Genomic DNA, 23,435 nt, shown 5'->3' on the forward strand with positions numbered 1-23,435 from the left:
GCTTCTGGGTTAGCTAAGGGAATGCTGTGGTGGGTTTGATCTATCCAGATTTTCTCTGTGTGAACAAGAAGGTCTTTTTGCTTTTTATCATTTGTGTATTCACTGGAGTTATACTAATTTCCTTCAATAATTTTGACTTTGTTTAATAATTCTGATGATTTTGTTTTTAGACAGTGTTATGCTTGTATAGTGGTTAAAGGATTCCAGTTCTGGAAAATCATTTACTTTCTTAGTCCTCTAGATGAAATAAAGAACCTTTCATAATGCTTCAATGGTAAAAAGAAGATGGTTAGGCAGGTTGAAAACCACTGCCTAAACAAGGCCTGCAGAGATTCCAGCAGTCGATCCTCCAGTGTAGATGAGGGGCTCTCACAAAGACCTAGTCTTAGATGAGGCCTACAGCAATCAATGGCTGCTGGGGAAGGGGAGACCAGTCTTCTCCAGAACCAGCCCTGAAAGACTTTTCAATCTCAATCAAAGAGGGAGTGAGGGGGACAGGGCAGTTGGAGTGGGGAGGTGAGTGGAGATGATGTCAATACAGTACTCACTTCTGAAATTCTAAAAAGAAGCTCTTACAGATCATGTAGAAAAAGAGACAATGAAGAGAGGAAAAGCAAAGAAATAAAAAAATTGGAACAGTTTTCTTAAATTTTCTACCATACAATGCCCAGCCCTTAACTTTTGACAACTGAAGTTATAGCTCATAGGTGTTTTCTTGGGAAATATCTGTTCTTCGGCAATCATACCTAAGGTTCTCTGCAGGGCCAGGCATGTGCTGCACTGCTTACGAGAAGCACATTTGGTTTCATCTCCACAGGGCCTGCCAAGACTCTGGAAATGACAAGTTTATTCCGCTGAGGCTAGTGAAGGACTTCTCTAGTCTAAAGTCTTGGAGGACAAGAGGGGCAGGGCGTTCACTTTTAGCTGATGACTTCAATCCATTCATCGTATTTTAGAACATGTCAACTTAGAGCACACTGCTCACTTCCTACCTCTGGCCCCAAGGCAGGAAGTGCAGTGTCGGGACAGTTCTTTATGGGGTGTGCACATGGTTAGGAACGGTAGGGAGTAACCGTTGATCTACTTCTATCCTCATTTCAATTTCTGCCTGAAAACACTATCATATAGAGAACTTTACTTAATCTTTTAAGAGGATCAATATGAAGATTACAAAGCAGCCTAAGAATGTCAGCCAGCTTCTAAATTTGTCTGATTCTCACCTAGAACTTAGGAGATATGTCTATGCAGAAAAGGAATGTCATTTAACCATCTACCAAAAATAGTCAGACCTAAAATGTTGCATAGGAAAAGGATTAAACTTTTAGTTTGGAAATAATATACTCTGCCATTTAAAAGTCAAAGTGAGAGCTATGGTTAGGAAAATGTTAGTTCAAAAGTACATTTTCACTTTTCTAAAACCTAGTGTAAGAATAAAATGGTGGTGGAACATGCTGTATAATCCAACAGTTTTGCTTCATTTCAAGCTACAGAAGTATCTTTTTTATCAGGAAAGTAGGCAGACAAATTTAAATTCTGCTGCAGAGGACATGTGCCTCATTTGAGACTCATGAGATGACAGATGGCCAGTTATCAAAGAATAAAACATGTGAAAATGAGTTCTATACAGTCATGGAACAGATCTTTTCCATTAAAAAACTACATGCTTGTTCCTTGTCTATCAAGCAAACATTTAAGTGGTGTGCTTTCACATTTAAAAATAGACAGCTAATCTCCGAGGCACAGAGCACCATGTTTTCAGTGGGTGTTACGTAGGAGAGTGAGAACTATGATGAAGGAAGCAGAGGGGGAGCTATCATAGTTGCAAGTTCAGAAGACACAAGTCACTTTTGATTAATTACTAGCAATGTGAATAACAGTAATAGAAAGTACAGAAATTTAACACATTTAAAAGAATAAATCAATTGTAATCATCCTTCTGTATCCCTGAGAACCACAACTGTGGATTCAACCAACTATGGATTAAAAACTTAAAAAACAAATATACAAGCAAACAAAAAAACCCAAACCTGCAAAGTAATTGTTTAGAAAATATAAAGACTTCTTTTTCTTGTAATTATTCCCTAAAATATATAGTATAATAACTATTTGTATAGCATTTATATCAAATTATATATTATAAGTAATCTAAAGAGAAGATTTAAAGTATAGAAAAGGATACATGTAGGTTATGTAAAATAATATACAATTTTATGTAAGATACTTGAGCATTCTTGGACTTTTATATCTGAAGGAAGACCAGGGACCAATCATCCACAGATACAGAGGGATAACTGTGAAACTTGAATGCACATATTTCCATTTTTAAAACATCTTTTAATAATTTAAATACAAGACAAAATTGCTTTTACAGAAATATTCTTTTACAGCTTAATAAAAAAGAAATATCAAACTCTTTAATATTTTAAATAGACTTGAAAATATAAACACATGGGAACTAAAAAATGTTCTATTTTAGATCAGAAATATGTATAATTTCTCATATGGTAAAAGATGATTAATTGTTTTTTTAAGTCATTGGGTTTTGTTTTTCAAGTTTTATTATTACTTGTTTTTAAAAAGGGAGGAATTTTCTTTTCTTTCTTTTTTTTTTAATACCAAAAAGGGATCATTCTGAGTTAAAACCTTCTTCACTAACCTTCTGAAAGAAACATAAAAAGCTGTTGCTCTGCATTGCTCTTCATGTCTATAAATACCACAGTGCATGAGCATATAGAAGCACATATAGAGAGGATGGCCTTATTAATTCTTCACGTGTAACTATGCAGAACAGAATTACGTACATTACTGCTTAGGAGCTATCAATTTGATCTAAAAATATGAAAAATGAGGTTTCAAAATACATCATCAAACGAACAAACTCCCCAAGATGGAATACATATAGAAGAGCTATTATTATTTGCTACGAAAATTTCTACTGCTATTTTTAGTATACAACTGTTGCATGAAGTATTTTTCCCATAAAAGGCTCTCACACTTACAAATATAACCTCAAGATGATCAGCTGACAAGAGGGAAAAAAAAGAGGACAAATTTATTTTAGACTGACACAGAAAAGAGAAGAGAAAGGGAAAAACCAGTTAAGAAACATCTTCCAGTGTTTACTTACTGGCTCTAGAGAAAGAGCCCTCCCAGAGCCTGACAACTACCTGAGGGCAGCTAACAGTGACAGCAGGTGGAGCCGGAGGAGATGGCACTGTCATACCTCAGGTTTCAGGTCTCTGTGCACCACTCCAACATCATGCATGTGGCTCACAGCTGAGACCAGCTTGCGCATGATGTAGCTGGCCTCGGTCTCACTGAAGTGCTTCTTCTTCTTGATGCGCTCGAACAGCTCTCCCCCATTCAGAAGTTCCATCACGAGGAATGTATGAAGCTAGAAAGAAGAAAAAGAATAATATGGGGCCTCACTGAAAAGGTGCAGACACGTGTTCCTCTATAGATTATTTATTGATCAGTAAATTCAAACAATCCCTTGCTTAAAACAGCCAATAACAATCCCTGCACTTAGAACAAAGAGCTAAAGGATAATGTAGCTTTTTAGAATTATATTTTGGCAATGAAAAAGTGTCAAGTATTTCAGCAAAATCTTCACAATTTTTCCCTTTAATTCATTTCCTTTCATTTGAACTCTGTTCTAATCTTCTCTCGAGTTTTTATATTTTCATTGTAAAAATGTGAACCGACCCTGACAATAATCTGATAATCAATAATGGTAAATGATCCAGAGGATTACCAGCTAGTGTTACATGCAACTGCTGACGCTCGTCTAACTGAAAGTTTACTTTGTTTGATAATTTTAGGGCTCAATGATTAATTACAGAATTACTGTAGATATTCACTGCAAATATCCGTAACTCACTGTGTATGTTTCTTTTAAAACAATTGCTTTTGACTCTATTGGCATTATCTTGATTCAATACTTTGTTACATATTTACTATGTTTTGCATTATCCCTATGAAGAAAATAGCACAGGAGCTATCGAAAATGCACTTCAGGATGTAATGTTACCTTTATAAACTCTAGAACCTTTCCTTAACTATAAAATACAGGTAATAAGAAAAGCTCCAGGTAGTACTTTGAATAATGGCCCTCCAGAGAGCCATGTCCTAATCTCCAAATTTGTGTGTGTTTTTTTTAAAGATTTATTTATTTATTACGTATACAGAGGAGGGTGCCAGATCTGATTATAGATGGTTGTGAGCCACCATGTGGTTGCTGGGAATTGAACTCAGGACCTCTGGAAGAGCAGCCAGTGCTCTAAACCTCTGAGCCATCTCTCCATCCCATTCTGTTTTTTTTTTTAATCTTGGAGGGCAAAAGGAACTTTGTAGTCATAATTAAGATTCTTCTGCTGGGCGATGGTGGCACACGCCTTTAATCCCAGCACTCTGGAGGCAGAGGCAGGAGGATCTCTGTGAGTTCGAGGCCAGCCTAGTCTATAGAGTTGAGTTCCAGGAAAGGTGCAAAGCTACACAGAGAAACCCTGTCTCGAAAAACCAAAAAAAAAAAAAAAAAAAAAAAAAAAAAAAAAAATTCGTCATTGCTGTTGTTTTATGTTTCTGAGACAGAGTCTCACCATGTATACCATGGCAGGCCTTGAATCTTTTTTTTTTTCTGGAGCTGATGACCGAACCCAGGGCCTTGCGCTTACTAGGCAAGCGCTCTACCACTGAGCTAAATCCCCAGCCCCAGGCCTTGAATCTTAAGAGATCTGCCTGTCTCTGTTTCTGAGTGCTGGGATTGTGTGCCACCCGGCCCAGTCCATGATTAAGATTTTTTTTTCTAAGTATGTATGTACGCAGGTAGATAGGTATATGAGCGTTTTGTCTGCATATGTGTTTGCACACCAGAAGAGGGCACTGGATGTCATGGAACTACATGGGTTCTGAGAATTAAACCCAGGGCCTCTGGAAGAACAGCCAGTGCTCTTAGCCACTGGGCCATCTCTCCAGCCCCTATGATTAAGATTCTTGAGATAGGATGATTACCCTGAATTATTCACCAGCATCTAAGGTATGAGATTAATCTATGGAAGCAAGAGATTGGAGTACTGCACAGATGGGCAATAAGCCAAAGCAAATAAGTGGCCTCCAGAAGGAAACCACTAAGACTAATTTTGGACTTGTTATCTCCATTCATTGTTTAAATAGTGAACATATTAAGTTTGTGATAATCTGTTATAGCAGCAATTGGGAACAAATAGAGGATGTGAAACAGATCATGGCACACAAAATGAGCTGCATTACTGTACAGCCAAAGGCTGAAGACCCACCTTTCAACATCACTACTAGTTGAAAATAGGACTGTATAAATATGAGGATCAATTGTGTCATTATCATGGGAAAAACTAAACACATATTTCAACAAGTGCATAGCAGAATTATTATTATATTTATACTACTACATGTAGCACTGTATCATAAGAAAAGTTCTACTCTAGTGACTCTTGAATTTTTTAAAATTGCCAAAAATCAACTTGTAACATAAATTTAAAAACTAGGGATGTAATTCTTGAGCTAAGACATTAGTCAGAAGATCCAACAGCCAATGTTTGGGCTGAGATACAGTGAGGGTCACAGATGCAAACTACAGGTTGAGGTGTCTGAGGTCATCCATCACTTTCTTGATTGAGGTTAATTTTCTCTGTATTTGCATCAACAGGACACTATTTTTTACTGTGTGTTTCAAACAGATAGGGGATTCACTGTTCCCATGAGAATCTGAGCAGTGGAAGGGCACGGAGAGCATTCTCAGAGTTCAAAAGCATCCCTTCTCATAAGAACAAGAGGAGGGAGAAGACACCCATTTTAGATGTTTATTACTTCACATAAAAAAGCTGGGTTTTTTTGCCTCCTCTAAGATAGCAGAGCAAAGTAATTAAGAGTTTGTTGAGTTCTGAAGTTGAATGGGTGGAGCTCAGATACCAGTCTCACCATCAACAAACTGTGAAACTCTGTTACTGACCTCCTGAGTTTTGTTTTCTGAGTTCACTATGTTAAGGCAAGGACAAAGATGATGCATGGAGAGTTTATGGTACAGTGGCTGGACCACATACTGCATAACTGGCAGTAAACATTGTATTTATGATGTATTGCTGCTGCCACCTGATATTACCATGATGAGTCACTCTTAGCTACGGTACTCAGAAAAAAGCCCCAGCTATTCTAGTCAAGAATGTCATAGCAACACAATGGTAAGTGCCTGGAACAGGTTCTCTCTACTAGATTTTTCACTGATTATGATCCTGGTACAAGTCTCATGACCTCTAAGAATCTCATCCTTTGTTGTTAAAATTAGAGCAAAACATACTGAAGACTAGTTTTAGCGTTTGTGCCTTAATGCTGTCCTGAGAAGGCTGTGACATCTGTTCCATGTCAGAGAAAAGAATACTGGAATGAAGCAATTTCAGGCATGGGAGGTGACAATACTCCTCCCATGTCCAAGTGACAGGCTTCCATGTGTGACTTCCGTTGGAAAGCAGAACTAAAGGTAGAAGACATCAGAGAAGGACCTGTCCTGGAGGCTGAGCAGGTGTTACCACCTGGAACAAGATGCAAGGGAGCATCTTTGTCCTTCTGCTTCCCATTTGTCCTTTAGCCTGCAACAACTGGGCTTACGAGTCTGTTTGATGCAAGGCGTGAGAAGAATGCTGAAGGCTTAAAATCCCCAAGTGTTGAATATGCACTGATCAAGTGATGGGAGGGTGGAACTGCACTCACAATAAGCACACTGCAATCTGTGACCGACCACAGTGGCACAGTGAGCTCTTCTTACCATTCTGGCATCCACCATGTCAATACAGCAACGATGGGTAGAGCAAAGGGAGTGTGAAAGGATGAACTGAGGCAGAAGGGAGGAGTGTGTTGGTTTCTCTTCCCTTCCTAGTGGTGACTGGATGAAATGATATGTCCCTGATTCTCACCAACAGCACCAATAAAACTGGTGAGAAGTTGAACCCTATACATGAACTAGGAGTAACATTGAACACTGAACTACATGTACATGGATTTATGGAGCCTGTGAAATACCTGATCATGAAAAACTTCATGAAGCTTCACGATATTGGGGTGTCCTTCACAGAGTTTTAGAGCTGTTATTTCTTTCTGAGTATTGGCTTCCATCCTGCAAAACCAAATAGTTAACATCTACCTGTCTCTTCCAGCGGATTTTTACACCAGTATCCCATCCCTAATTGGTTTTATTTACAGTGCATATAGACTACCTTTGTCAAAGTATCAAAATGAGATTTCCACAAAAGTAATTAATCACACCACTCACCAGGAAAGCCAAACTTTTTTTTTTTTTAAAGAAAAATTTCCCGCTGAGTCAGAAAAGAACTAGTCTTACAAAGAAACGGCTGCTCCTCTTGCCTGTTAATTTGGTAACATTATGCAATCATGAAGGTAATAACCCATTACCAGAACAACTAGCTGGCTTGCTCTCTGTTCTCAAAGCTACCAGGAGGCTAAATAATTTTGGAGAAAAGTATTTCAAACTTTCAACTAATCTGTAAATCTGATTAAATATATCAACACCACAAGAAAGTTTTGCCATGAAAACATAACAGATTATGATTAATATCCACAAATGATTACTTTATCAGAAAATCCTAATGCTAGATGTATCAGGGACTAGCTAATAAGGTAAATGGTTAAGCCTGTGTGTAAAAGGCCTTACAATGTACAGCTGATTTCCTTCTCAATAATCTTAACTTACAGAACTCACTGAGTGGTATATATACCTAAGAACCACTAGGACTGACCATACCTTTTGCTGATTATTTTGACGGCAAATGCTTGGTTACTTTTTTTGTGAACACACTTTCGACAAATCGAAAAACTTCCTTCTCCCAAAGGTTTGTCTTTCAGATCTAGGTCATAGTGTTGATAGAATGGTGAGTCCTAATAAGAAATCAACACCATTTAATTTAATAAAAGACTAGTAGTAATACACAAGGGATATGTGAAGCTATAAATTAGCATGAAATTATTAACAAATTTGAATGTAATATATTTAATCATTAAAATTAATTTAATATATTTATATAGTCATGTATGTATTTGTTCAAGATACACTGTCCTCTATCACTGTAAAAAGAAGCTCATACAAGTTGATGTTAACAATCCTTTAGGGAAAACACTGCTATTTCCACTTACTCATTTTCTAAAACTGCCCTTTAGTTGATGATAATCTATTAAATTTACTGGACTTAAGAACATCAATTAGGATTTAAACACTCACACAAGCCACAGATACATCACTGAGGCAACCACACTTATATACCTTCATCATTGCACTCCTGGCAACATTTGTTACTCCAGGGCGTTCAACTCCCATATGGAACTGAAGAGGATCTATGACAGCCGCATTACGCTTGAAAAGGATAGAAGGAGCAACAAAGGAATAGCCCTAAAAAGAGAAAGGGTGGTAAAGAACGAAGATTTGTAGTTTCCCAGTTAGGCATGGTCTAGATTGTGATGATTTCTTCTCATAGCAAAAAATGGTCAGATGAAGATAATTTTACTTTCATTCAAAATACAGCATTAACTCAACAGAAAATGCTTTTCAGAAGGAGATAATGCCATCTTCTGGTGGAACTAAATCAATTCAAAACTAAAGGCAGAAAGACTTCCTCTCTAGTCTACCCCCAAATCTGATGCAAGCCTGTCATTTTTTTGCACTGATAATAATACTGGTTTATAAACTCAACTAATCTCAAAAAAGATACAGTCAATACACCAAATAAAGTGACCCAAGAACTGTTTCAAACTAGAAAAACAAGTTTCATTAAGGTTTATCTTTAATTTAGCAATTATTGGACTTGCATTCTGTGTTTTTAGAATAACTAAACTTAAAATTGAGTTTCTGAAAAATAGTAAGCCCAATGGGAGAATGGTATGATAAGTCAGTGATAAATGATGCCTGATTCCTCTGTACAAGGACACTTACTAGTTTACCAACAAACATCTACACATTGTTGACCATGTACTCCAGTGACATAGGATAAGCAAGAGGCACACTCTAGATGGCCAGATGAAACCACACTATAGACGCTTAGAGGGGCCAGAGAAGTACAGCTGTGACTGAGTTCAACAGGCGACTATCCGATCTGATAAAGAACCTTTCCTAAGGAAAATTCTTTATTTTTAACTTTGTAAAGATACAAAACAATGTGTTTTATTATACAATTTTCACAGACACATATTGCTGTGATAAAATACTCTGACAAAAATAAATACATACATACATACATACATACATACATACATACATAAATACTCACTCATGGGGGTGAAGAGATGGCTCAGTAATTAAAGTGCATACTACTTTTTCAGAGGACCTGAGTTCACTTCCCAGCACCCATGTCAGGCAGCTCACAACTTGTAACTTCAACTCCAGGGGATCCAACAATTTCCTAAGGCTTCTGCGGGCACTTGCACCCATGCGCGCACGCGCGTGCAAACACACACACCCCTAAAAGTAAATCTCTAAACAATACTCTTGCAAAAACAACTTGAGGAGAAATGGCTTATTTTAGCTCACAGTTTCAGGTTGCAGTCTATCATTGCAGGGAAGGCACAGAGACAAGAGCTACAGACAACTGGCCACATTGTACTCAGAGTCAAGAAGCAGAGAACAAAGCATGCTTGTGCTCAGCATCCTTTCTCCTTTTCGTTCTCAACAGGACCCACCCCTGGTCTACCCAAATTCAGAGTCTGTCTTCCCACTTTCCCAATTAAGAAATCTCTACCAGGTGGTGGCGGCACACACCTTTAATCCCAGCACTTGGGAGGCAAGAGACAAGTGGATCTCTATGAATTTGAGGCCAACCTGGTTTACAGAGTTCTAGGACAGCCAAGTCTACACAGAGAAACTCTGTCTTGAAAAACTAAAAATTAAATAAATAAATAAAAATTTTAAAAAAAGAAAGAAAATCTCTCATAGGCATGCTCAGACACCAACTTACTCTAGACAATCCCTTGTTTAGACTCCTCAGTGGAGTCCAGATTTTGTCAAGTTGACAATGAACACTGTCACCGCTGTCACCGTGCATTGCTCACATCTGCTCCCTCCTTAGCCTTCCTCACCTTTCCCTGTTGCGCTATACAAATAATCCTCCTACAAACCCAATCTTTAAGAATACTGTTTATTTGTTTATTTGAGACAGGGTTCCACTTAGCCTAGGGTGGCCTTCAATTTACTGTTTGAGCTTTTGAAACTCTGGAATGCTGGGATTATAGGTGTGCCACTATACCCAGTTTTGTGCAGAGCTAAAGATGAAACCCAGAGCTTCCTGCAGGCTAGACGAGATGACAGACTGTCATTCTAAGACTTTAAAAATTAGAGATCATTCATGATTTATTATTCACTGAAGACAAAGGTCCAGATAACACTGAATATTTTATAAGAATAGCGTAAAAAATAAAATATCATTGTAACTTCCAGATGAGCCTCAACAAAAATGAATGCTCAAGTATAAAATAAATATTTACTCATAAAAAACAAACACAGGCTGGGTTTTTTGGTGTAAAGTTTGATGGCAGCAATGGGGAAGCAGAAGCAGGTGGACCCCTGTAAGCTCAAGACTAGCCTAGTCTATACAGCAATCTGCAGAACAGCCTGGACTACATAGTGAGACTCTGTCTCAAAAGAACAAATAAAAGATCCCATTATACAAACAAACAAAAACAACCCCCCAGGAAAAACAAAAACAAAACAAAACAAACACATAAAAACTAATAAATCTGCTATGTAGCAAACTGTAAGCTTCAGGGTAGAACCTCAACATATGTCTGCATTTAATTTTGAAGAGATTACAGAATCCTGATTTTAAGATGCCAACAAAACCTCTTTACTAGAGAACACTGACTTTTTTCTGAAGCACATCTAGTACACTGGAACATTACCTGAAAGAGCCTCTCAGAGCTCTGGGGCAGCGCTGCAGGAGAATAGGTAGGGTCCATTTCTGTGAACTCTTCAGCAAAGTTACTCACATCTAACTCATCCCGGATCACTGGTTTAAATGGTGCAGGCACTTTTTTGGCAGCTAAGTCATCCCAATTTATTTTCTAAAGCAGAGAAAGAAGATTGGGATAGAACAGAAATCAAAAAAGTCAAAATACATTATGAACAACAAGCATAATGAAGTTTTCTTTTCTTTTCTTTCTTTTTTTTTTTTTTTTTTTTTAAAGACAGGGACTCTAGCTCTGGCAGGCCTGGGGCTTTCTATGTCAGTGGTTGTCAACCTTCCTACTGCTGTGACCCTTTAATACTGTTCCTCATGTTGTGTTGAGCCCCAATTATAGAATTATTTTCACTGCTGCTTCATAACTGTAATTTTGCTATTGTTACAAATTGTAATATAAATATCTGTGTTTTCTGATAGTCTTAGGTGACCCAGGTCAAAGGTTTGGGGGTCAAGTGACCCACATGTTGAGAACTGTTACTCTATGTAACATATGCTGGCCTTGAACTCAGAGATGTTTGCCTCTGTCTCCCAAGTGCTGGGATTAAAAGTGTGTGCCACCACACCTGGATGAGACTTTAGTTACTAGTAAGTGGGATTAAAAGTAAGAGTGCATACTTCAAACTGAGGATTGAAAATATAATTTTTCCAAGCAGAATCCCATTTTCAGACTATAGCATCTGGAAGGGGCCTGCTGCTTCCCCACCTCAGGAATCTCAGTGTCCTCTAGGGGGCACCAAGACACTCTGGTTCACCCTGGATCACCCTCAGAGATAACAGAAGAAAAATTACTTTTGTCCTGAGCTTTGGAAGAAAAGAAATAAACCAAAATGAAAACAAACAAACAAACCAATGAGTCCCTCAAGCCATAAAATACTGCTATAAAGGGCTTCAACACACTCTGTAAATGTGAACTAACTCCTGTTTTCTAGGGGGTTCACTAAGCTCTACCCTTCCACTGGTTTTCCTTTGGGTTACCTGAACAGATTATGAAGTAAAAGTACCGAGAGCCAAGTGTTTGCTTATACTTGAGGTTTAAATAACACTGTCATAGTAGGTCTTTTCTCATTCAACCCCAATCAATATTTAGATACTGCCTCTTGTCTTCCCCCCATACACACTGTCTGAGTAACTGACATGTTTTGTATTATTCAAGTTCAACCCTCTGTTTATTTATGCTCCTTCTGTCAAAATATCCTTAGCTAGTACTCACTGAATCAAATCTTAAAGATTAGAATAGTATCCACTTTCTAGTTAGTGTTCATTCCTCTGTATGGCTTTAAAGACTTCTATTATAGGCATATGGCTTGTGCTTCACTTACTGAACAAACATTAAGGGAAATTCTAGGACAGGTGAAATGGCTCAGTAAAGTAAGGGTGTTTGTTGCCAAACATGACTTTGGTCCTCAGGGTCCACAATGTTGAAAAGAACTGACTCCCAGGAGCTGTCTTTTGGTGTGTGTACACACACACACACACACACACTAAAATTTTTAAAAGAATCTTTACAAATGACAAACTTCTAGAATAAAGGGGTAATTTAAAGAAACATATTGCTACCAGAAGAATGTTCAATATGTAAAAAATTGAATGCTATTATGATACTTCTCACTTCTACACCATTACAAAGACCATTTAGAGCTTTGTAGATTTCTGATCTACCCCTATCATTTAAAAATGAAAGCAATTACATAAATCAAAATTACTATTCCAAGCTATCAAGAAGATAAACACCTCCTTTTCTAAAGACATACTGTAACATTCACAAGCACGGAGAACAATAAAAATGTTGTTAAAAAAAAGACATTGGGGACATTCTGTTTCAATTTTACTTACTTGTTAATTTTTTTATTCATTTTACATACCAACCACAGATCCCCCTCGTCCCTCCTCCTGCTCCCCCTACTTGTTAATTTTTAAGCCAAAATATGAACCAGATATAATGTTTGTTCAAAAAGTGCTATTTCTCAGTCAATGCACAAGTTTAAGTTTTACAGTAATATTTTTAAAAAATGCTTGGACAGACTAAAATAAATACTCTGTTCACAGAGAGAGAAAAAGAGATTTCATTTTCAATAAGGAGACGACCTCCCAGCCCCCATATAGGGGACAAAACCTATGGCCTTGTGTACACCAGGCATGTGCTCTACCACTGAGCTACACCCAGCCTTTTTTATATTTAAAAAGCAATAAACAGCACTATGAAAGCTTACTTGAAATAATTGTTTCTTCTCTGCTTGCTATATTTTGTTCATTTGTTCTGGTAATAATTATACAAAAGTTTACATAATAAAAGCATATAATGTAGATGAATTCTCCAGACCATTAAACATTAGAGTCATGCTTGTTGATATGTAAAGTTGTTTAGAAGGAATATGTTTAGAATTTTAGAAACAAGGTCATGCTACCACAGGTTTTACCGTTTAGACTGAAATTATTAAACACTCCTCCCATTATTGATGAGCCTTTGCCTGGAATAAACTGAGCAAACGAAGCTGGCAGATGTGCTAGTGCTCTGTGGAATAGTGTCACTTGGCTTTTTCAGAAGAAAAGCATTTTACAGAGCCAAGAAAGCAAAAGGAAACTTATGTCACATGCACTGACTGAGAAACAGGCTGGCTCAGAATATTCTACGATTTTTCATGGAAACAGAAGAGGTACTGGAATTGATGACCAAAAGGTGAAACCCAGTACAACAGCTCATGAACTCCTACAAGAGATACACATCTCCTTAGTCTTGAGCAGACTCTAAAGTCATCAACAGAAACCATTATCTAGAACTTGACCAGCTGTGTCCAACCTGCAGGCCACACACAATCCTCAATGGCCATGAATGTGGCCTAACACAACAGCATAAACCTGAGCGAAACATTAGAATTCAGGGGGCAATATTTTTGGCAACTCAACTGTTCCATTTTCAAGCATGAGCTCTGTAGCTGATAGCATCCTGCCTCAGTGTCAGAGGTTGGACATCACTAGAGAAAATGGAACGCTATCACGACTTTCTTCATTCCTACTGCTTCACATCTACAGAAGTATAATTCTGGTCCTTCCTAAACGGTATCTGTTAAGAATTGGGGGACTAAAGTATAGGTGAAGGGAAGAAGTGACCCCAAGAGGGATTAAGTACACTCAACTCCTGAATTTCACCTGAAAGAAGAGATGTTCTTTGATTTCCTCTGCATCCCGGGGGCCACATCCCAATCGCTTCTTGGGATCTTTCATCAAAAGCCGCTGAAGCAGGTCTTTAGCTAGAGCGCTCATTTCCTGGGGATATGGAGGCTCACTTTTTAAGATTCTCCTGTGGACAGACAAAATTTACTGTTGAACAACCAGAGGATGAAGTTACAGCAATGGATATTTTAGTGAAAACAAGTGTGGTGAAACATTTTGAAATTGAACCGTGTATTAAAGATGAGCGGCCAGGGAAATGGCTCAGAGCATAAGAGTACTTGCTGTCAGGCCTGAGTACTGGAACTCAGTCTCTAGACCTATATGCTGTTTTTATCTTCACACGTAGGGCAAGGCACACGTGTACTACCTCTCTACCCCCAAACAAACAAACAAGTCAATCAATCAGATAAATAAAGGGATGAACAGGAATTAAAAGAAAATCACTGGATTATTCTTCAGTATAAGTCAATCTTAATAAGAAACTATTATCTCAAATATTTCACTAGTGAAAATTGAAAAAGGGGAGCTTTGGGTTAGACTACACCTCCCACGTACAGTTAAGAATGATCCTCTGACAAAAGTCTTTAAACAAGTCTGAACAACTTCAGGTGAATTAAGTCAAGAGAAAACTATAGTGCCCCTCAACCTCATTTCTTCCTAGTTGAGTAGCATCCTTAAAGACCCAATGGGAACAAGGGAGACCATCCAGGACAGAACAGCCAGAGCCATGTGACTATGAGCTAAGTCTCACTATCTGAAACTTAAGCTTGGTTTCTCAGGGGTGAAAGCATCCGCTTCCCCATGTGCTATCACAACACAGACAAGCCAGCCCATGAGGAATGGCAGTCACAGACAGCGGAAAATGTGTTTACCAAGTTTGTTGGGAAATGTATTCTGTGGTCATATTAAACAACAACAACAACCTAAGTGTATGATTTCACCTCAGTAATTTAATGAGAAAACAATGAGATCAGTGAAATGGAGACCCTTAACACAGTACACATGGTGACAAGCTTCATTACTTGGGTTTATAAGATTTTTGCATTGTACAAGTTAATAAACTATTACAGGACTGGGTCTATAGCTCAATAGGAAAGCCCTTGGCTAGTATGAGTTCCTAGGTTTACTATCCAGAACCACAAATCTAAACCTAAATAAAACAAACAAAAACAAAACACCAAACAACAATGATAACAGGCAGAAAAAAAACCCTACAAAATAAATGTATGAAAGCATAGTATAATAAAACCATGGACTTCAAGGCCAGATGGAGGTTAAAAGCTGGCTCTGTTCCTTACTGGCTGTTTGACCTTGAGGTAGCTAATGAATTCCTTTGCTCCTCGGTTTTCTCACCTACAAAATGGGAGTAACAATAGTATCTACCTAAAATGAGTATCATGAATTAAAAAGACGTGAATAGTGACCAAGGCAGTACATAGTATAGAGCAAATGCTTATTAAGTGTGAACTACTGTTATAGTCCCTCATTTTAATGTAACCATAAAGTAGACAGAGAAGTTATATCAGCTAGCTACTGAGAATCATGAAATGATACTGGAACTATAATTTTTGGCAGAAAATTATAGCAATGATGTTAGTATCAAAGTTAATTCTATTTCAAAAACGCTATTCTGGGAACCAAAGAGAAGACTGGTACAAGAAGAGGAATAAGCCACTTTGCTCTTGCTATCTAACTGTCTGTTACTGCTCAATGATTGCAGGGTTTCAACTCCGGCAGAAGCAGACCTCTCCTTAGAGTAGACCCAGACATACCCGAGAAACCAGAGGCCCTTTCTCAGAGAAAACCAAATACAGCCTTTCCCGTTTCTCTACGCTTGCTGTACTTTTTGGAGGAAAGAATTCCTTGTGTAAAGGACTAGGGATAGACAAGCATACTGTTGATGGCATTGCCTATTGCTGCGTCAGGGTAGAGAAATACACACCATGGCTGATGTCATCTTAGGTTCCAACTCTATACCATCCACTACTTAAGCTTTGGCATGGCTGCAATGTCTGTGGGAAGTCTATCTACCATGTACCTAGAACAGAGAAGAACAACATCCAGTCCTAAAACAATACACAGAACACAAGAGGAGGAGCATCTGAAAACAAGATGGCTCTGTTGTCATGCTCAGTCTGGAAACAGGCTCACAGAGACAGTGGCCCAAGCTGGGGACTTGTGTCAGGAGCACATGAACCCGCAAGGGTGTGCAGGAGAGCATGCCCATATGCAGAGAGCTGACAGGTGCTATGAGGTAGGTAGCACAACAGGAAGAACGAAGAACGTGGGCTGAAATCTGAAGGAACTTCTTCTGGAAACTGGTGAAGAAGTGTAGAGAAGCACAGGAGTCAATCCCAAATCACAATATGGCCAAAACCAGGGTCACCTTGGCAGATGGTGACACATACTCCCCCTCAGCTTGGGGGCAGGAGGGGAGGAGGCATGGAGGAGCCTATGGAAAGAGGGTGGTAGGGTATCACTTCATTTGGTGTGGAGGAGGTACCATACCACTTCATGAGGTGGAGAACATCAGAAACGTATTCCTGTTGCAAAGGTGCAGGGCCAGGATGGGTCCTTAGTCAGTGAGAGGTGGTGAGGAAAAAGGGTTTATTTAGCCTTTACTCTGTGCCAACCTAACTCAGGTTGACCTTTCTTTTACAGCGTCCTATAGCCTATTGGGTAAAGGAAAATAACTTCAAACGAAGAGTTTGTCTCAGTTTCGGTCCTCAGTTGGTTGGCTTTGTTACTGTGGACCTCAGGAAAGGCTTCATACGTTGATGGTGGTAGGGAAGATGTAGTGGAGAAAAGATGCCCATCTCATGGGGGCTGGCAAGCAGAGACAGGAAGAAGAGTCCAGGACAAGATTCAATTTCCAAAAGCTACACATCTCATTGAAGCTGGCAAGTGGAGATAGGAAGAAGGTCCAGGACAAGACACAACTTTGAATGGCCTACTTCCTCCAACTAGGCCCCACTTCCTAATATTTCCACAGTCTCCCAAAACAGCACCCACCACCAATAGAGATCAAGCTTTCAACACCTGAGCCTGTGGGGAGACACTTCCTATTGAAACCATGACACATAGGCTTGATCATTCAACTTTAGAGTTTTTCCATTTCATGACAATGTTGCTGGCTTTCATGGTCTGGTTTCCATGTGTTACCAGAATCACAGAATTACTTATAAGCCACCCTGAGTTAGAAAGACTTCAGTAAACCTCACTCTCATCTTTTGCTAATACTAAAAAGGGGTGGGTAAGCTATTATAGGGTGTTTACTCAACAGTATACTATAGCCACTGCAAACTTATGTTTACAACAAGTTGGTAACTGGAGAATGCTTACAATATATAAATTTAAGCAAAACCTATGAAATGCAGAATTCCTAGTCTGAATAAAATACTATACCAAATAAAAATGAAATGAAAAAGTCTAAAATAGTACCTACCAAAATATTCTGTTTAAGGAAAGGCTCCCAAGCCCCTATCCTTAGCTGAGGAGCTACTGACAATTGATGGCTTCTGGGGAGGGAAAGTCAGTTTTTTGTAGGGGTGTGGCTCTGGTAGGTCACTACATTCTAGAGGATAGCCCCACACCCATGAGTATTATGGACAGCACAAATTGGTCTCCATGGGTTATTAAATAATGAGGGAATGGCTCTAAGAGAAATTAGGGGGAGGAATGAGAGGTGAATATAATCAAAATACCTTGTATAAAATTCTCAAAAATCGAAACTATAATTTTAAAAAAAGCCAAGAAAAATTAAATTCTGCTTGTCCCCAGGCAGTGGTGGCACAAGTGCCTTTAATCCTGGTACTTGGGAGGCAGAGGCAGACGGATCTCTGAGTTCGAGACCATCCTGGTCGTCTATGTGAGTTCAAAGACAGCAAGGTCTACACAGAAAATCCCTGTCTCAAAAAAAAAAAAAAATCCTGCTTGTCTTTGGGGCAGTATTTGTCTGTCTGTTTTTGAAACAGGGTCTCATCTGATGTAGCTCATGATAGCCCCGCTCCCCCCAACTGGTTATGTAGCTAAGCCTTGAGCTCTTGATCTTCCTGTCTCATGTCTAAAGTATAGAGATTATAGATGTGTGCCATTATGACTAATTTTGGGTGTTGTTACTGACAACTTCTCTTGTGCATGTTTTAAACTATTATAAACATTACTTTTAGAATAGGAATAAGATGAACTTCATTTCACAGATTCACTGAGAACACAGTGTGACAAGGGAATCTAGAACTTTCCATGCACAGGCCCTAGGGTGCCACTGTACACAATTGTCACCAACTGCGAAGTATTCTCTTTTCCCCTTACGCACAGCCCACGCTGTAGCTCCATTATGAATACCTCCCTGACAACCTGGTCCCCAAGGAACCACACCTCTTTTGTACTTTCAGAGTGTCTTTCCCCTCACACATTTATCAAAACTCCTGATACGATTTTTTCATGAATTTCTCCTATATCTTCCTACACACTACATAAGTTTACTTAGGACAAGGACCAAGCCTTTGTATTTTGCTTTCTCCTTAGGAGAAAATACTCTGCATATACTCCATTAATTAAATATATTTTCCTATTGTTTTAGGCCATAATTTGACAGCTTTTTTTTTTTTTTAAATCAGAAATGAGCATCTACCAGACAAGGAAAGAAAACAGAGCATGGAAATAAGCATTCCCAGTGAGACAGTATGAAGTAACGTCTCAGTCACCAAGTACTTTATCCCACCCAACCTCACAGCAGCTGGGTGGGTCCTTAGGACAAATGGATCTGTTTTTTGTTTGTTTGTTTGATCTGTACAACAGCAGCTGCTGCTGCCTACTTGTCAGGGTTGAGAATTTACCCAGTATAATGTGGGTAACTTCTCAGCTTAGATGCTAGCATGTAGTGTCCTGGCTGCTGGGGATATGGGGACAATTCCATTAGGGTACCTTCCTCTAGACATGGGAATGGCCTCAAAGGGGACAAAACATTCCAGGCTGTCACTTCACTTTGGGTGTTATGGAGTCCTCACTTGGTCCCTATAGCTTCTACCTCCCTCAGCCAAAGTTGTTTACTCACTGGAAGCAAAGATGATGTGGCAGCTTTGTCTGCTTTTGAAGAATCTTTGCCTACCCAGTCATCCAGTAGTTTCTGCCTGAGTTATAAATACAGTTATGTACTTTAATAATGTTTCATCTTCCCAGGAAGTCATCTGACAACATACATGATAATGGTCCCCAAAGACCACACTGCCTAGTAAGAACACAGCCACCTTAGTCAAAGTTCATTCTAGAATGTTCACATGACAGACCATATCCCTGTCACTAAGTGGTGTGTTGCTGTATACCTCTTCACTTTCATACAAGTTATCTTAGCTTCCTCTTGCATGCCATACACTTCCTATGTCTCTAGTCCTCTTCCTGGAAAGCCTCTGACACATGCCTACTCCTGCCACCACTTCCGGTGGTCAAGGAAAGAATCCTTGTTTCTCACAGGCAGGAGAAACAAAGACAAATGCATGTCTGACTGAACTATACTGAGCAGAGGTCCCTGTCTATCTGAAGTTGTAGAACTCTGTCTAAAGAGTGGCAAGTATTAACTAACATTTACTGCCCTTCCTCTCATATGCTGTAAGATGGATCACTGGTGGGTCTGGTTTACCAGATGTGCCTGAAGGCGTCTTCAACTGCGTTGGGAAAGGTTCTAGTAAAAACTAGGTTCTCATCGCCTTTCCTATGGCTTTTATTGGTGAAATACTTTCCAGACAGACCTCTTCCTTCTTATACTTTTCTACAGCTCAGCCAAAGCTCTTGACTTGAAGCTCCTAGTTCCAATCCACTCTTATTGTTATCAGAGTACCTTTCTCTAACAGGGGCTAGAGGATGGTGATAGTACCCAGACTCTGGGATTCTTTGGGGTCAAGTGGTGTCATGTGACAATAAAAACAAAGGCAACATTTGGAGCCCACAGGAGAATGTAATGAATTTTTAAAATGATTGCTAAATAGACGAAGATTCAGAGTATAGATGTAAGACTCTCATCTAACAGGACAGTTTAGGAGGGTCTGGAGAAGCATAAGATCACAAGAAAAAGCAGGTCACACCCAAGATCTGGACAACATGAATATAGAAGGCTACTTCTTCCCTCCATGGTCCTTTCCATAATGTAGAAGGCTGGCCTTTTATACTGTAGAATACTGTAATGGCTTATGGTGGTATTAGTGGGGTATATGGGCTGATAAAGTGTTGCCATTGGGGTAACATTGTGAAAATGGCAAAAGGCTACACCTTAGGTGAAGGAGAGCCTAAGGGTCCGTGTGTGTGTGTGTGTGTGTGTGTGTGTGTGTGTGTGTGTGACAGAAAACAGTAACTACATGGATGGTGTTTCTAATGAACCTCTCCCGAAGCTAGTCTGATTATCCTGAGGTTTTATTTAGAGGTTCAATTGCCCCACACCTCACACTCCGAGGGAGTACCTCAGAGCAACTAATAACACAGCACGATTCATCCCTATCCCTGTGTGTTGTGTTACTGAAGCAGGAGTAAGAAGCTAATAAAGATGATGGAGGAAGGAAGACACCATCCTGGACAAAATGTGTGCTAGGAGAAGGTCATTTACAATATTCTGCTCCCCTCTCTGTCACAACCCTGCTGCTCCTGGGATTTAGTACAAAGCTACTTTGTGCCTTGCAGAACAATATAAAGAAGAAGAGCAATGGTGGAAAATGTTAAGGTACTTTGGGTAATGAACAAAACACTTGGGAAGCAATGACTGATAATAGTTATAATGAAGGAAACACCAAAGAGCAAACTCAGAATCAAGGGCCTTACATAACAAGCTAATAAAGAATTTTATCATAAAGACTTGAGAACATACGAAAGCCAAGGGAAAATAAATTATCTATTCCCCTGCCTTTCTCTCTTTCTCTCTCTGATGCTGTGTAACCCTGGCTGGCCTGGAACTTGCTCTGTAGACTAATGTGCCCTTGAATGCACAGAGATTTGCTTGCCTCTGCCTTCCAAGTGTTGAAACTACAGATGTGTACTACAATGTCCAGCTGTGTATTTATTCTTAAACAACAAAAACCCAGTATACTTGCAATCATTTTGAACATAACTCCCCAAAAGTCATTTGTAAATGGAACAAACTTTTAAGACTCAATGAATTCAAGATGGTAACTGACAAATAAATCTGGAAAAAATATAAAATACATCAGAATTACTGGCCTGTTTTTCAGTCAGAAAGATAGAGCAAGTCATACAAAATCACTATATTAAAATGATTCTCTGAAGAAAAAAGCCCTAGGAAGGACAACAATAAATTAATCACCCAAATGGGAGTTGGTAATCTTTTTCATAAAGTACAAATGTGAAGCAGACTTTAAATGTCAATTCAGTTCTGTATTCACAGACCTTTAGGTGTGCATTTAGCCTTTCATGATGAGGTTGCACATGCTTGAATGGGCTAAGCTGTCACATTAGGCTAGCCTACACAGTAAGGGAATGAAGACAATTCTTAGCCACCAGCAAACAAGGAACTAAGTCTCCACTCCACCAGTCTACAGGGAACTGAATCTTGCCACAACCATCTGAGTGTGGATACATATCTTTTCCTAGTTGAGTCTTGAGATAACTACAGCCTAGCCAAGACTCTTGACTACAGCCTTCAAGTAGAAGATGCAGTTGAGGGGCTGGAGAGATGGCTCAGAGGTTAAGAGCATTGATTGCTTACCACAGGTCCTGAGTTCAATTCCCAGCAACCACATGACGGCTCACAACCATCTGTAATGAGATCTGGTGGCCTCTTGCTGTATACATAATAAATAAATAAATAAATCTTAAAAAAAAAGAAGATGCAGCTGAACTGTGCCCTAAATTCTTTAACCACAGAAACTAAAAAATGTATATTATTTTAATCCACTTAGTTTTGAGGCAATTTGTTACTTGTTAACAGGCAAGAGAAAACTAACAGAGACAGGCAGTAAGGTTTCTGTGTTCACTATTCAACTCTGCTGCTGCTGTAAAAAGCTGTAAGAGAAAATACACTATAGAACAAGGATAGCTATGTTTTATAATAAAATTTTACTGATGGACACAAATTTAAATTTCACATCATGAATTTTACTGTTAAAGAATGTAAAAAGCATTCTTAGTTCATAACGCCCATCTTCTCCCCAACAAAAACAAACTAGAAACAAAACAAAATTGGCAAGCAGAATAAACGCTGCCTGTAAACTACAGCTGTCTGACAGCTACTAAATAGTACTAACTGGAGCTCTTCTACATCCATCCCTTGTGTTAGCTCCAGAGCCCCAGGAATACAAAAATCTGAGATGCTAAGTTCTTTATACAAAATGATGTGGACATGGTGTGTGCATACAACCCATGTACATTCTCCCATATACTTAAAATACCTCCAAGTTATTTCTAATACTTGATACAATATAAATGTGTGTAAACAGTTATTACATTGTATTGTATTTAGGGAATAACTATAAGAAAAAAATCTAAACTTGTTCACTACTGATTTATCAATTATAGATCTAACTATACATTAGTGACTGAGATCTGAAATGGGCAATGTTCAAGCAATGCAACTAGGGACTGAGGCCTGCGAAAGGCAAGAGGCTAAAGCAGGAACTATGTATCACATATTCATGTAGGTTTAGTATAGTACTCTGTAATGCACTCAATTCAATTTTTGCTTTTTGGAACTTTCTGAAATGCATTTTATTCCAATATTTTGATCTACTGTTGATATAAGAATGTGGAACCTATGGATATTAAGGACTGCCTAGACTTTTGATAATAGATAGGCCTAGATTTAATAACACTACACTTATAACAATGTAATGAAACATTAATATAGCATACTTTACTGAGGGAAAATGAAACAACAGATAAACATCTCATGGCAAATGTATTCTCTATTTCAAAGGCAGAGAAAACTAGATAAAGAAAAGAAAGTTGTCAAGAGATGATGGGAGAGGAGGAGATAAACATTTATATCTTGGTTCTCAGGTAAGAAGATATTAATTGATCATGGTTTTCAAAGCCTCAGTACTGTAAGAACAGATAGAAGAACTGACTCTCTTGATGGGGCAGTATCGTCCTCTTCAGCAGTAAAGACATGCTCTAAAAGTCAAAGTTCTACACAGATAGAAAGCTAGTGGGAGACACATAAGAAATAAAAGTTCATGATACATACATGCAAGGATAAAGATAAGAAACAGACATACAAAAAGCTAAACAGAAACCATTCAAGGCTAAATTAACAAGTTAACATCTGTCTAAAAC

The 23,435-nt window shown here is 38.8% G+C and overlaps 1 protein-coding gene across 9 annotated transcripts in view; it reads right to left on the reverse strand.

The window, feature by feature from the left end:
- Rps6ka5 (ribosomal protein S6 kinase A5) overlaps nucleotides 1-23,435 on the reverse strand; it is a 164,153-nt gene that overhangs the window by 12,730 nt on the left and 127,988 nt on the right. For all 9 annotated transcript variants that reach the window (XM_076551236.1, XM_076551233.1, XM_076551234.1 and 6 more), the window contains 6 exons: nucleotides 14,139-14,289; nucleotides 10,930-11,091; nucleotides 8,306-8,431; nucleotides 7,790-7,923; nucleotides 7,051-7,144; nucleotides 3,224-3,394 (listed from right to left, as the gene is read on the reverse strand). In XM_076551236.1, the coding sequence (XP_076407351.1) occupies nucleotides 3,224-3,394; nucleotides 7,051-7,144; nucleotides 7,790-7,923; nucleotides 8,306-8,431; nucleotides 10,930-11,091; nucleotides 14,139-14,289 (838 nt within the window). The remainder of the gene's footprint in view (nucleotides 1-3,223; nucleotides 3,395-7,050; nucleotides 7,145-7,789; nucleotides 7,924-8,305; nucleotides 8,432-10,929; nucleotides 11,092-14,138; nucleotides 14,290-23,435) is intronic.

Source organism: Peromyscus maniculatus, chromosome 14, assembly GCF_049852395.1.
Source record: "Peromyscus maniculatus bairdii isolate BWxNUB_F1_BW_parent chromosome 14, HU_Pman_BW_mat_3.1, whole genome shotgun sequence".
NCBI classification, from domain to species: Eukaryota; Metazoa; Chordata; class Mammalia; order Rodentia; family Cricetidae; genus Peromyscus; species Peromyscus maniculatus.